At 50.4% G+C, this 13,839-nt stretch overlaps 1 protein-coding gene across 3 annotated transcripts; it reads left to right on the top strand.

Moving 5' to 3' along the window:
• On the top strand, positions 1 to 13,714 carry DCTN2 (dynactin subunit 2). 3 transcript variants are annotated; one of them, XM_038549786.1, is made up of 15 exons: positions 1 to 206; positions 1,093 to 1,161; positions 6,750 to 6,755; positions 9,303 to 9,399; positions 9,575 to 9,636; positions 9,969 to 10,067; positions 10,348 to 10,508; positions 10,690 to 10,840; positions 11,173 to 11,238; positions 11,442 to 11,480; positions 11,667 to 11,741; positions 11,823 to 11,894; positions 12,135 to 12,237; positions 12,354 to 12,445; positions 13,262 to 13,714. In XM_038549786.1, the coding sequence occupies exons 1-15, from the start codon at positions 171 to 173 to the stop codon at positions 13,346 to 13,348; spliced, it is 1,215 nt and encodes a 404-aa protein (XP_038405714.1). In that variant the 5' UTR covers positions 1 to 170; the 3' UTR covers positions 13,349 to 13,714. The 3 variants fall into 3 exon arrangements, with proteins under 3 accessions (XP_038405714.1, XP_038405713.1, XP_038405715.1); XM_038549785.1 differs by having other exon boundaries at positions 2 to 206; positions 11,664 to 11,741; XM_038549787.1 differs by lacking the exon at positions 6,750 to 6,755 and having other exon boundaries at positions 3 to 206; positions 11,664 to 11,741.
• The last annotated feature ends 125 nt before the right edge of the window (positions 13,715 to 13,839 follow it).

Genomic DNA, 13,839 nt, shown 5'->3' with positions numbered 1-13,839 from the left:
CGTCTCTCTCCTGTGCGACTCCTGTCGCGAGACTTCCTGCTCCTCCGCCTCCTCCGCCGCTCCCTTTGCCGCCGCCTTAGCCCGGGACTCGGACCCAGCCTCTCCCCTACCCGAACACCGGCCCCGGCTCCACCGAGGCCCCGGTCCCCCAACCCCGCCTCGCCGCCGCCATGGCGGACCCCAAATACGCCGACCTTCCCGGCATTGTGAGTACAGGGCCAGCCCCGGCTCCCCAGGGCCGCACCCCGACCTCCGAGGACCCCCGTCAGGCGCTGCCCCGTGACCCCCCGGCCTGCAGCCCGGCCTGGCCCCGGGCCGCCGCCGGCTCCCCGACGGCCCCCAGCACCGTCCGGACTCTTCCCTCCCGACCTGGCCGGTCGCGGAGTGGCTTACCAGGCCCCTTTCCCGGCCCTCGCCGATTTCTCCGCCCAGAAACCGTCTCGGGGCGCTTACCACTTGCGCCCGAGTGTTACTGCCGTGCGTGTCAGCACCGCCCGTGTCTCCCCAGATCTCCCCCACCCCCACCCGAACACACGTACCAGGCCACTTGGTGTGGCCTCCACGCTGCCGAAGAGGAGGTGACCGCGGCAGCAGCCTTCTTGTGCCCGATAGAGAACTCTGCCCCCATCACCCCCCGCCCCGCCCGCACCTGCCGGCCTGTTACCCTCCTTTTGGGCTGCCCTGCCTGCATTCTCAAGGGTGGGGGTTGGGCCACAGGACCTTGAGGGCTAAGGTCCTGAGTCACTCTCCACCTGTGTGCCAGGGTAGTGGGATACGGGCCTAAGGCAAAGACAGCCCTCTTCTACCTCGGACGTAATAGTTGCCAAGGGTCCGCCCCCAGTCAGATTCAGGGTAACATCTTTGTCATCACTGACACTCACCACTTATCATGAGGTCCCAGTTGTGCCTCCTGTCATCCCCAGCCTTTAAGACATGGGAACTGGCATAGGGTTCACTGGGCAGGGGGAAGACAAGGGACCGAATCCTGGCCGCACAGCCTGCCTTCTCTGTTAGCCTGCTCAGATGGAGTGGGTCAGGGGTATTGGTGGATGCGGGGTAGTGAGGTAGGGTGGTCACTGCTTCTGTCTGCAGGCCAGGAACGAGCCAGATGTTTATGAAACCAGCGACCTACCTGAAGATGATCAAGCAGAGTTTGATGCGGTAAGGCTATGTGCTGCTTCAGGACTCTTACGGACCCTGACCTCTGTCCCCCAGGCAGACCCTTTTCCCTTTCCTGGCGAGCCACAGCAATAAGCGGGTATGCCAACCCAGCCTGGGATGTATGTAGATTGCAGGCTTACAGCCACCAGTGAACAATGCCAGGAAGGAGGGAATTACAATTAACAAGACCTGATTCTTGGGTCTTTTTAAATAAAGTCGAAATATCTCAAAACAGTTTAGTTGGGGCTAGTGATTTAGGCAGGCCCCCGGGTCCTAGGCTACGGTAATGAATCGTGAAGCCTGAACACTTGGAAACTACTTGAGGTTAGGAACTAGACCTTTGATTTCATAAACTGTTTCACTCGAGACATGTTCATTAGTATCCTACCAGGAGCTAGATTTTGAAGTAAAGAGGAATGCTTTTTTACATGAATAGCCAATATCTGTCAAGCCAAGAGTGAGAAAGTGATGTGGAGATTTTAGAAAGATGAGGGATCTAGTCAGAGTAAAACAAATGTGAGGGAAAACATAAATATTTCCTAGGAGCAAAGGAGATTCCTTAGCACTTTCAGATACAAGAAGAACTCTAAGGAAGAAATTCACTGGGAACTCATTTTAAACCATGAGGGGAGCCGCTTTAGCACTGTTTATTGAATATGTTCGTTCTGTGTTGGTTTTTGTGCAATGCAGAGGAGGAAATGTCCCTGCCTTCCAGGATGCCCCAGGCTCATGGGGGAGTTAGGATACATGCAGGATATGTGGAATAAACAAAATGGAGTGAATGGAAATCAGTATAGTAAACATTTGTTTATAAGTGCCAAGGGGAACAAAGTTCCATTAGCATTTTTTTTTACAAGATGTGTTTTAGGCTTCTATTCCAAAGAGAGCTGGGCTAAGGTCACATTGATGAAGCAGGCTCCGTCTGTGTGTCTGTAAGTCCTGTGGCTATGTCTGTGGGGCTGGTTAGTCCTGAAGAATGCTGGCTGCTGGCTCATAATGTATGGCTTGGCGTACTCACTTATTCCTTATTTGATTTTCCCCATGTGGAAGTGCTTCCTACTTTGTGGGAACACCTTCCCTGTCTCCTCAGTGATGTGTTCCTTGTGGCTTCTGTACTTGCTGGCATGTCAATCTGTCCCCCAAGCTTGAGTATCTGGAGATAATGCAGATGTTGTCATTGCTCAAGGACCTGGGTGTACACCTATCACTCCAAGATGTATGTTACTAGGAAGCTGCCTTAACTTCACAGAACAAGAGTATATAAGCTCAGTCCTCTGACCCATTTCAGAGACTGTTCAACTCTGGCCTAGGCTTCTGCCTATAAAGTATCAAGCCTTCATGGTGAGATAATAAATGTAAGTTTTTCCATTTGTCACTGGCTGTGATACAAACGGGCAGCATGACAACAATCCCCATTCCAAAACAAAAAATACATTGTAGTTTTCCTTTTGAAAATATAGGGATATTTTTTAATAAGAAGATGACAGGCATGGAAGCACCTGAATGTGCAACCCTGATTGGCTGTTTCTCCCCACTGAGCCTGAGCAGCCTATTTCAGTAGTATCTAGTGGGGTAACTGATAGGCAGGGGTACCGGAAGTGTTCATTTCATATGCAGCATATTACCCAGGATGACGGCATAGGAGTGCATAGGAGCTGGGCGGTAAATACAAGAAGGGTCGAGTTGCCTCCATCACCTAAGGCTCAGCTAAATGACTCTTTTTCTCTAGGCAGGAGTGAGTAAGGTGAGGGGACCTTCAGCGTCTTCAGGAAGGGGTGGGGTGCTGAGATGTTTACTGATGTCAGCTAATGTCTCTGGCCTCTGGATGTCCCTGTGGGCCTTAAAAGGGCAGCCTTCGGGAAGTCAGCTGAGTAATGGTTCTGTTACTGCTCTTAATATTGATGTAAATGTTCAGCTTGAAGGGAAGTGGGTTGTACTTAGTCCAGAAACCTCATGCCTGTAAGGCCTGGATTCTCACTAGCAGCCAGTCTCTCGCCTGACTTCCCCAGACCTAGCACAGATGACAATGTACATCATCAGTATTGTGGCTGAACCGTGAGGTTTTCAGTCACCTTCTGACTGGCAACAGAATGTTCTGCCTTAGTTTCCAGCTTATTTTTAACTTTATTAGTTTTTAAAATAGATAATATATGCACATAGAGCAAAAGTCTCTTCCTACCCCTGCCTGCCACCACTCAGCTCCCTTCCTTGGAGAGAACCAATAGGACTAGCTTCTTCTGGTCTCCAGAGTTTTATTTAAAAGAATAATCAAAGAGTGTTGACCCTCACTGTCTTTTAACCTTCCTCTGATTGCTCCACTGTGGAAAAAATTGAGCTGCTGAAGGAAATAATGTCCTCTAATATCCCTTAAAGATTATAATTGGTAGTTTAAACATAAAAGTATTGCAATTCCCATAGTGGAGAGGATGGGGGAGGAAAATAATATAAAAGGTTTTAGTTTTGTTAAAGATGATCCTGATTTTCCTACTATTCCTTGAAAATAATTTTAGCAGGAAGTAAAGTGTTCTAAAATGAACGGGCCAGACAACTGCATAGGCTGACCCTTTCTTCTTCAATGTAGGAGAATCTCCCCTCTGCATTTCAGACACTCCTAGGTTGATTTGGGTGATGGGCTTGTTTGGGGACTTCTCTCAAAATGTCTCCAGGAAAGCTAATACCCAACGGGGATTTCCTCCCTCCTGGGCCCACAGTCTACTTTGGGTCTATGAGGCATTCTGCTCCTGGCTTTGAACTGCTGGAGCAAGGAGAGTAAATTTAGAAAAACAACAACAACAATAACAAAACTCACTAGAAACAAAATATAGTTAGTTTCTCCCTTTATGCCTTATCCATCTCAAATGCCATGTGAAAGGGGGAAAATGACCTAGCCACAGTGACCTATTTTGATGGGGCCCTGGCAGAGGCTGTTCTCCAAAGGGTAGGTACTGCTGGACACTCCACCAGCCTGAGAACATATCGTTTCTCCTCTTTATAGTTTGAGGTATCATAGAGTTTGCTTGATTGTGTTCATTGACTGTTGGCGCTCTTGAACTTACCTGAGTTTTTCCTAATGCTTCCCCCATCCTCCCTCCTCACCACCTTGCCTGGACACTAGTTTGCACAAGTAAGACCATTCGATGCTTCTTCTCTGCATGTTTTTTTTTTCATCTGCCATCTCGCATGCAATGCTCTGCCACTGTACTATTGTTGTAGCTAATCATTTTTAAATTCTATCGAGTCCCTAGCTGGGTCCCTAAGGGGCCTGCTGGCCTTGTGTTTAAAAATCATTGATCAAGGTTTAGAAGTACAGCTATGATCCACGAATCATTGTCTTTCCCTTATGAGGTCTGCAGAATAAAACTGTCCAATGGAGGATGGAACAGAAACACGGAGGCTAGGAATGCTAGGCCTAAATGAGGCATTTAGGGGCTGGGGTTCGAAGGGGTTGGCTTTCTCCTCCTCAGACTGAAATAGAGTTAAGAAATAACTCTTAGCCATTCTAGACAAGGATGGAGAATAAGGGGGACAGTCACAGTCCTAACTTCTTAGCTGTATGTAGATTATCCCTGGGGAAAACTCATTTTAACGTTCCCTGTGCTAAGCTTTTAGATGAAGGTAAATGGGATGGGGAAGGAGAGTCATATGTAATTTTAAGGTAATAACTTGTGTTATTTGTGCTTTCATGAGTCTCTCTGTTTCTGTACTCCTCCTTTAGAAATGAATGGATGGTCAGCATTATGTTGGTCCATCCTGGACAGTTTTATTCTACAGCACTCTCCCAACTTCCTTGTCATCATGGTTCTGAAGTCCCTTTGGCTGCAGTGTTGGCATAGAGCCTGAAAGGCTCAGAGAGCAGCGGTGGCCTCTTTCCCTGTCTGATCTAGAACCTCAGGTCTTGCCCTCTGAGGCACAGCCGTTTAGCCAAACAGCCCAGGGGCATCAGGGGGTCCATTAGTGAGAGGTACTGGGAGTTGTGTACCAGGTAAGCTTGGTACCTGAGATCAGGGCATTTAGAATTTTCTAATCAAGGTGATTGGATATACGGATTCCGTGGTGACTGTTAATACTCTAGGTTATAGGAATTATGCCTAAAAGCTCATCATCCCACAGTGCACCCATAGGACAGACCTGGAGGTGGTATATACACCTATTTACAAATTAATATACCATTTTTCCTTTTCTTTGATTTTCTGTCCTCCCCCATCCTGCTTGTTCCTTATGATTTGAACTGGAGCTTACAGCTCATTGTTCTTTCTCCTTGAGTTTCTCCCAAGCTGGTTTTAGCTTGGGTGGGGGGCAAGTATAAGAAAGGTAGTGTGTGAGTGCCTCCCCTTGTGTGTTTGCATGTGTGCACCTGTGAGCGCTTATACTCACTCTGCAGAGACATCCCAGTGTAGACCATAGGGCCTGGATCTGCCTTGACCCTGCATTGAAACAGGAGTCTTGGCTTAGCTGGACCCTGGCATCAGACGGGGGACGGAGAGGTTGAGGTTCAGGTGTATCTAGCTGAAATCTCTGGGGCAGGAAGCACTTGTCTTTGTCCCACCGTGCATTTTCATATATACATAACCATTTTCAACCCTCCACGATTTTTATGTGCCCCTCAGTAGAGCTCCTGGAGAGGCGGGCATACAGCTAGATTCCCCCTTCTGGCAGTTTTTTACTGATCTTGCCTAGAAGCGAGAGCCTTACTCTGTGGCTGTACTAAAAGAAGGCCTCTTTGAAATACTCTCACCTTTTCCCCTTGTCCACCCTCTAACCTCTGTGAATCTTGTGAACAGAGGGTGGAAGAAACATTTTCTGCACCTGGGCTGGTAGCTCTGAATCTTGGTACCCTATGTGCTAGCACATTGTGGCAGAGTTGCTCTGGTTTCCTCGGTGCCGCAGAGGGAGTTACCAAGTAGTCGAGATGGGTACAAACACACTGGACTATCCAAGGGCCTGAGACTTGCCCTGCCTCTCCTCTGGCTGTAGAGAGTGAGAATGGGTACCTGGAATTTCCTGAAACTCACCGTCTCCTGACGTATTCTGTTCTGCTTAACCTGAAGTCCTGTCGGACCACCCATGCAGTCACCTCATCGTGACCCATTCAACCATCCAAATGTCTGATTCTTCGAGACTAGAGGAGAGACAGCGAGATGTGAACCATGAAGCCCCCTGGAGAATTACGGGCCCTCAGTCAGCTCCATGTCCTTAGAGTCCCCACAGCCTCTGCTTCACTTTCTGCCTTGCCTCTTCCCAACTTTCCTGTTCCATGCCACTAGCTGCAGCATCTCGCCAGTTCTCAGATGGTCTTACGTTGCTTCTCACGGCAGAGCTTCATGACATTCTCACCACCAGAGAGGAAAGGGTCCCAAGCTCTTCTTTCTCTCGGGGTGTGTAGTGACTCTAGCTGAAATTTCTTGGCCCCCAAATTTTGCTAGGCTCCCATGGCCCCTATGGTGCAGTGTGTTTGAAGCTATCATATAGTGCATGTGACAATTTGCTAATAACAATTTTGTCTTTTTTTTCCCCTCCCTCGCCCCCATTTCCCCTCTCCCTTTCCTTTTAACTCTTTTGATTTTCTCACCTCTGGGGAAAACCACAAGGAGCTGGTAAGAAGCCTGACCTTTCATCTGCTTTTTAATGGGGTGTGCTGTGATGGGCAGTTGTTTCTCTGTCCTTTTGTCTCCACTAAATCTTTAATCCCTCTATCCAGCCCCACCCCCAGCTGACAGCCTTCTCCCATCCTACGAATCACTGTAATGACACTGCCCCCAGGCCATGCTCCCAGATCTCTGAGGCACTGGCAGAGTGGGTGCCATTGGAGGACTGAGTCCCTGGGGCCACATCCATGGAGAGGCTCTAAGGGGGGGATGCTGGCGTCGGGCAGCTCTCCTGACCCAGGATGTTGTCCTCGGTGGGAATAATGCGATGAAAGCACTGTTCATCCCCGTCACTGTCCAGGACCACTGCAGCCCACGTTCTGTGCATTGTCCCTTTTCTACTCAACCGACCCCTTCCCTATTTAGAAAAGTATGTAGGAAAGTAGGTTCTCATCAGCATAGTGCCCGGCTCATAATGAGGGCTTAACAGATGGCAGCCATGATTAATTTCCTTCCTTGGTCTGTAGACTACACTTCCCATTTGTTTTTTTAAGGGGATTTTTTAAAAATGGATTTCTGCTTCATTGGCCTTGACTGGGGCAATCACGGGGAGAGGAGTGGCATACTCTTGATTGTGAACTTAAGAGAAGGTGGTGGTCATCTCTCTTGATCGGGAGTCCTTCTCAGACAAACACTTTGTAGAGGCCAGAGACCACCTAGTTATCTGGCCTATGGGTGCTCTAGCCATCCATTTCGGGGAAGGTTAAAGAGATGATAATTTGGAGCTCAGTTGTCTCTTTGCCCTTGCATATGGGATATTGAGCCCTTTTGTCTTCCCTTAATCTTTAGCTCTTGCCTCTCTGCTCAGCACTTCCCTGAAGGAGAGGTAAAGACCAAAATTGATGTTTTCTCCTTATTTCCTCCCTTCCCTTATTTTTTTTAAGATTTTATTTATTTATTCATGAGAGACACGGAGAGAGGCAAAGACATAGGCAGAGGGAGAAGCAGGCTCCCTGCAGGGAACCCGATGCGGGACTCGATCCCAGGACCCTGGGATCACGACCTGAGCTGAAGGTAGACACTCAACCGCTGAGCCACCCAGCTGCCGCTCACACTGATTCTTTGTCTAATAGCAGACCAGAAATGAAGGATGGAGCTTCTGTCTGCTGCTCTTCATGGTGTCTCCACTGTCGTCCTTCACCTCCACCCCGGATACCCACACACAAGCCGAGACCGTCGGGTCCTGGCTGCACATTAGAATCAGCTGGGTAGCTTTTCAGCTGGCCTACCTACTATCTTGGCCCTACCACAGAACAATAATGAAATCAGAATCTACAGATGAGAGCCCAGTCCTTTTTCCCCCCCTTCCATCCCCTTTTCCCCCTCTTTTTTTTTACTTTAAATTTTATTTTTACACATTTCATAAGTGACATTGTGCAAGCAGGGTTGAGAACTGTTGTTCTAGTTGAAGGAAAGAAGACTCACTTTGCCTGCCTCCTGTAGAAGGTGGAGCGGTCATCCCCAAAAGAAAAGGACTCCTGGGTCTCCTTCCGCCTCCTTCAGTAATGTAGTGAGAGCTGTTGGACTGCTGATGAGGAAAGGAGACATGTAGTCCAAAGTGCCCAGTCTTGGTGTAGTTACTGGAATCTGAATAGCCAGTCAGTATCTAGTAAGGAGGGAACCTCTTTGCTTCCATTTCTCGAGTAAACTATCTTTATCACTTTCTTTCCCATGCTCCCTGCTAATGGAATAGCATCAATGCTTGAGACACCGCAGAGGGCTCGGGGAGAAGAGGCAGGTGCTACAGCATCTCTTCGAGAAGCTGCCAGGCTACTTCCATGTCAGGACTTGGGCGTGGCCCTCACCCATGGGTCTCCTTGGGAAGCATGTAGTGCTTATGCCTATTGCTTCTGAGATGTCCCTTAAAAAAATAATATAGTAATCTCTTGCCTCTTTTCTCTATACCCTGAACTCCCCAGCCTCATGGCATCCTGGACATAGGACTGCTGGTCAGGCCCTGTCTCAGACTTCCTTTTGTATCTCAGAGCCGGTGTCTTCCCTACAGCAGCATACTCACCCTCAGAGTTAGCAGTTGGACTGTCAGCCACCCTTCCTCTTTCCCCTCAGCAAGGATGGGAGGCCAGCTTCAAGTGTCCTTCCTCAGCAGCAAGGAACTTTACTTTTGGGAGGGGGAGGTTAAAAGAGGTCAGGTTGGTTTCTTGCCCTGAGTGCATGGTGTGTGCCAGATAACTGGGAGGGCCTCACTGGGTGGAGTGTGGGGAGGGGGAGGCTTATGTACAGAGTGGGCGGGGAGGTTATACTACCACTGTTCCTTGAATCAGGGTGTTAATATTTATACAACTGAGACTCCAAATTTACCAGGAAGCTTCCGTTTCCTAGGTTGAGCCTGGGTCAGCAGCTTGGAATGGAGCTGCCCTTCTCTTCCCTTGGGAACGTAGGACCCAGTGTCCTCTAGTGGTTTGGGGATTTTGTGGGGTCAGGGAAGTATAGGGTGAGAATGAATCTGCCCCTGGGCTGAACTACTTATTCCTGCAGGAGGAGCTGACGAGCACAAGTGTGGAGCACATCATTGTCAATCCCAATGCTGCCTATGACAAGTTCAAAGACAAGAGAGTGGGGACAAAGGGACTTGGTGAGACTGGGCTGGAAACTGGCTGGGGGGAGGCCTATCCCCAGGGCATAGTGACTTTTTCTTTGGGGAAAGGGTCCTTCATGGAGATCTTTCGTGGTAGCCCTAATAGTCACCTGAGACCATGACTGCCCTGGGCCTAGATCAGGCCCTCAATTCCATCTTCTTTTCTTCGCAGATTTCTCAGATCGTATTGGAAAAACCAAGAGAACAGGATATGAATCTGGAGAATATGAGATGGTTTGTTGTGTGTGTGTGTGTGTGTGTGTTGGGAATGGTGCAGTGATCCTAGTTAGGAGGGGCATCAGGGGAACAGTCAGGCTTATGAGTTTCTCTCTTGATGGGGGTCCTAAGAAGCCCCGCAGGATACAATTGAGGATGCTTAGTCCCCCTCCTGTTTGCCCTGGAGAGTCTCCCGGCCTCCACCTACCTCCGGTTTTTCTATACCAGGGTGTTACGGGTTCTGAGTTGCATAGGATACCCTTACAGCTTAGGCTCAGGGTTTGGATAAATTCTTGAGGAGGCTCCCTGTACGAAGAGGTGGAACTTCACTGTGTGTGCTTGCTCTCTAGCTTGGAGAGGGTCTAGGAGTGAAGGAGACACCCCAGCAAAAGTACCAGCGACTACTGCATGAGGTCCAAGAGCTGACAACTGAAGTTGAGAAAATCAAGGTAACTATAAAATCCCTTCTCCCCATTCTGCTCTGACTTACATAGTGGAGGAGGACCTCACAGCAGGAGGACAAAGATTCCCAAAGCTTCTGGGTAAGGGAGCAGAGGTTCCTAGGTTTGGGATACATAAATCTACACTCGGTGCCATAGGTGGGTAAGAACCATCCAGTAACTTCCAGCCAGAGCCCTTCTTAAAGGTCTTGATCCTTTTTTTTTTTTTTTTTTTTTTGGTCTTGATTCATCCTTGCCACCCTTCATTGTCTACCTCTTTTCACACCAGACATCGGTGAAGGAGTCAGCCACTGAAGAGAAGCTGACCCCAGTGGTTTTGGCTAAGCAGCTGGCAGCCTTGAAGCAGCAGCTGGTTGCTTCCCACCTGGAGAAGCTGCTGGGACCAGATGCAGCTATCAACCTTACTGACCCTGATGGAGCTCTGGCTAAGTGGGTGCCCTACTTTGTTGGGAAATCATTGGTGACTGGGGCATAGGGAGACTCAGCCAGGTACTGGTTAAGGGGAGAGGTAGCCTAGCTGTTCCTCAATCTGAATGTGTGGCAGAAAGGAGAGTGGCTGGGCTGGCCCACATCCTTCAAGTGGGCCTTATTACTTGGTCTCCTGGCCCAGGCGCCTGCTGCTGCAGCTGGAAGCAACAAAAAACAGCAAAGGAACTGGTTCAGGGGGAAAGACCACCGGTGGGACTCCCGTAGATAGTAACCTTGTCACTTACGAACTACATTCTCGGCCTGAACAGGACAAGTTCTCTCAAGCTGCCAAAGTAAGTACGTGTCTAGGTTGGTTGGGGGGCTAGGGTGACGTGGCCCTGAAGACTTTCCTACCTCCCTCCAAGGGATCTGATCTGGGGAGAGGGTGCTGGAAATGCTTCTCATTCCTCTTGATGTCCATCTTCCAGGCTTCCCTCAGCCATCTACTTCCAGTTAAGACTTTAAGATTGTGACTAGGGATGAGTTCCAGAGAAAGCAGCCCCTTGGTAGAGTCGGAGAGGAGGGAAGGGAAGGGCAAGCAGACCAGCAGAGAAGAGCAGACTCTCAGTACCCACTGCAGCGACAGGGAAGCAGATGGCGAATCTCACTTCCTTCCTCGCCCTAGGTTGCAGAACTTGAGAAGCGCCTGACAGAGCTGGAAGCCACTGTACGCTGTGATCAGGACGCTCAGGTCAGGCACTCTCCTCTACTTAGTCTGACCCTGCTCCCTTATCCCTAACATCCGTAGATTCCACAGAACCCTGGGAAGAGTGGGAAGGGCTTCAGGTATCAGCAGCCCGTGGGTCGCCAGCTAGAACCAGAAAGGATGGGAGGAAAGCGTAATTGCGTGGAGGTAGAAGAACCACTGATTTCTTTCCTCCTCTCCCCCACCAGAATCCCCTTTCAGCAGGTCTACAGGGAGCCTGTCTTATGGTGAGTATAAGAGGAACCCGAGCGTTGGGTTGCAGGAGGGATACAGGGCTTGGGTTTGCGTGGAGAACTGGTTTTGGGTCCGTAGCTGCATGTTAGTTACCTCCTGGACTACTAGCGGGGCCTCTTCCTAGTGAAAAGCGAGCCTTTCCCCTTGGTGAAGCTTGTCCCCACCCCTTCCCCCAGGAGACTGTAGAACTGTTGCAAGCAAAGGTGAACGCCCTGGACCTCGCAGTTCTGGACCAAGTGGAGGCTCGGCTACAGGTATCGAATGGAGGGCAGACTGGATTACAGGTAGCTTTAAAGCCCTGGGTGCCCCGTCAGCCTTAAAATCTGTGTTTTCAGAGTGTCCTGGGCAAGGTGAACGAGATTGCCAAGCATAAAGCTTCTGTAGAGGATGCAGATACACAAAGCAAGGTCAGGAGGAGCCCTTTCCCCAATTTTCACACCCTCTCCCCCATCTTCACGCCCTCTCCCACTCCCTGAGTCATTCTGGACATCCTGCTGGAGCGGGAGAGCTTTGGCCCCAGTGCCGTCTTCATGAGCTCTCAGCAGCTGACACAGGACAGTGCTTCACATGTGCCCCCCCCCCCCGCCCCCGCGGTCAGTGTGCACATTGCTCGGCCGTCCCATCGGGCCCCGTCTGTGTCCCCCCAGGTGCACCAGCTCTATGAAACCATACAGCGCTGGAGCCCCATCGCCTCCACCCTGCCTGAGCTGGTGCAGAGACTTGTCACCATCAAGCAGCTGCATGAGCAAGGTGGGAGGCCAGCTGTCAGGGGAACCAAGAGGAACTGGAAAGTGGGCAGCTTTTGCTTCCTTCTGTCTTGGCTTGTATTCTAACCTCACCCATGCGGTTCTTGCCTCCTTTTGTAGCCATGCAGTTCGGTCAGCTCCTGACACACTTGGATACCACACAGCAGATGATTGCTAGCTCCCTCAAGGACAACACCGCCCTCCTGACCCAGGTGCGTGGCCCTCTATTGGTCTGCTGCCTCCCTTCTCAGTTCCCAGGTTTGTTTCGGTGGCAGGGGCCTGTTCCGAGTCTCCACTGTTCCAGCGGTCGTGCGATTTCTGACAACTTACTTCATCAGTGAACCTCTATCTTAGTACTGGGGAGCTACACCTGCCCCCGGGCTCGTATGGATTAGGTGAAATTCTGTGGGTGAATTTTTAGTTGAGTGAACTTGTTTTTCCTGACCGCCTCCCCGTCCCTGTGGAGTTTCAGCTTAGCTTTCCCCTCCTGGGTCCTTATCCAGACGTGCTTATGTCCAGAGCACAGCACGCTGGGAGGAATACAGACTGAATAGCGGGCCCCGGCCTTGTCGTGCCACTGCTCCTGACACATGCTTAACAGTGCCAGCCCCTGGCCCTCAGTTTCTCTTGGAGGCACGGTTTTCAGTGCTGGGGGCAGAGTTACAGTTCAAAGCCCGATACCACAGGACCATCAAGAATGAAAAAATATAGAGAGTATGTTGTACCGCCACAGCAGTCTTCTAAACTTCTGAGCCAGTAAAGCTCATATTTCAAGAAAATCTTACCTGCTTCTCGTTACGTGTCCCGGATCAGAGAATGGTTCTGGGTGAGCACGGCCTGCTGGCCAGACCCTAAGTTCCACCCGCCGCACCCGAGGGTAGCCTGAGAGCTGCTGCCATCGCCCACCCGCTCTGGGGCCCGCAAACAATGCCTCCGTTCCTTGTCTTCTCTAGGAGCATTTCTTCAGGTCCTCGCCCAAGTCAGTACCTGGGCCTGACCAGGAGTAACCCATCTCTGTCACCTTCTAGGTGCAGACAACCATGCGTGAGAACCTGTCCACAATTGAGGGGAATTTTGCCAACATTGATGAGCGGATGAAGCAGCTGGGAAAGTGAGCACCTTTAGGAGATGGAGAACAGGGGTAATCCCTGCCCCTTTGAACTCTGTTAACAGCTTACATAGGGCTCCCCCTTCATTATAACTCTCGCACCCCCATCCCATTTGACACTGGGGTCAAGGGGTTCTTCTTGCATGTGGGGTTTACACCCCTCCTCCGACGAATACAGAGTGGTAGCTGGGGGACTTTAGATGGTGGTCTCCCCTCAGGCCCTGGGGACGTGGGCCCAGCCACAGGGCAGCTCCTGTCCAGTACTGCTTTGCCTGGGGTGGGGAAGGACTGGGTCCTGTCCTCCAGCACAGCTCCTGTGGCTGGATGTACTACTGTACAACTGTTTCTGACCATTAAATGCTGTTGTACTCTGTGTGGCCCCTGCTGTGTTTCCTGGGGAAGAGGCAGCACCGAGATGGACCTTCACAGCCCAACGGGCAGCCCGAGCCACTCTCTGCCCCAACAAGATTTAAACCATAACCTGTTCTTACCAAGGAA

Source organism: Canis lupus, chromosome 10, assembly GCF_011100685.1.
Source record: "Canis lupus familiaris isolate Mischka breed German Shepherd chromosome 10, alternate assembly UU_Cfam_GSD_1.0, whole genome shotgun sequence".
Taxonomy (NCBI): Eukaryota; Metazoa; Chordata; class Mammalia; order Carnivora; family Canidae; genus Canis; species Canis lupus.
Note: the sequence above shows the minus strand (reverse complement) of the source record. Positions and strands in the feature narration are given on the sequence as shown.

What these genes read in the sequence shown, in the direction of transcription:
- DCTN2 (XM_038549785.1), top strand. Translation starts at nt 171, where the DNA reads ATGGCGGACCCCAAATACGCCGACCTTCCCGGCATT. An exon ending in AATCTGGAGAATATGAGATG is followed by an intron (nt 9,637 to 9,968) that starts GTTTGTTGTGTG and finishes CTTGCTCTCTAG; the next exon opens with CTTGGAGAGGGTCTAGGAGT. An exon ending in AGTTCTCTCAAGCTGCCAAA is followed by an intron (nt 10,841 to 11,172) that starts GTAAGTACGTGT and finishes TCCTCGCCCTAG; the next exon opens with GTTGCAGAACTTGAGAAGCG.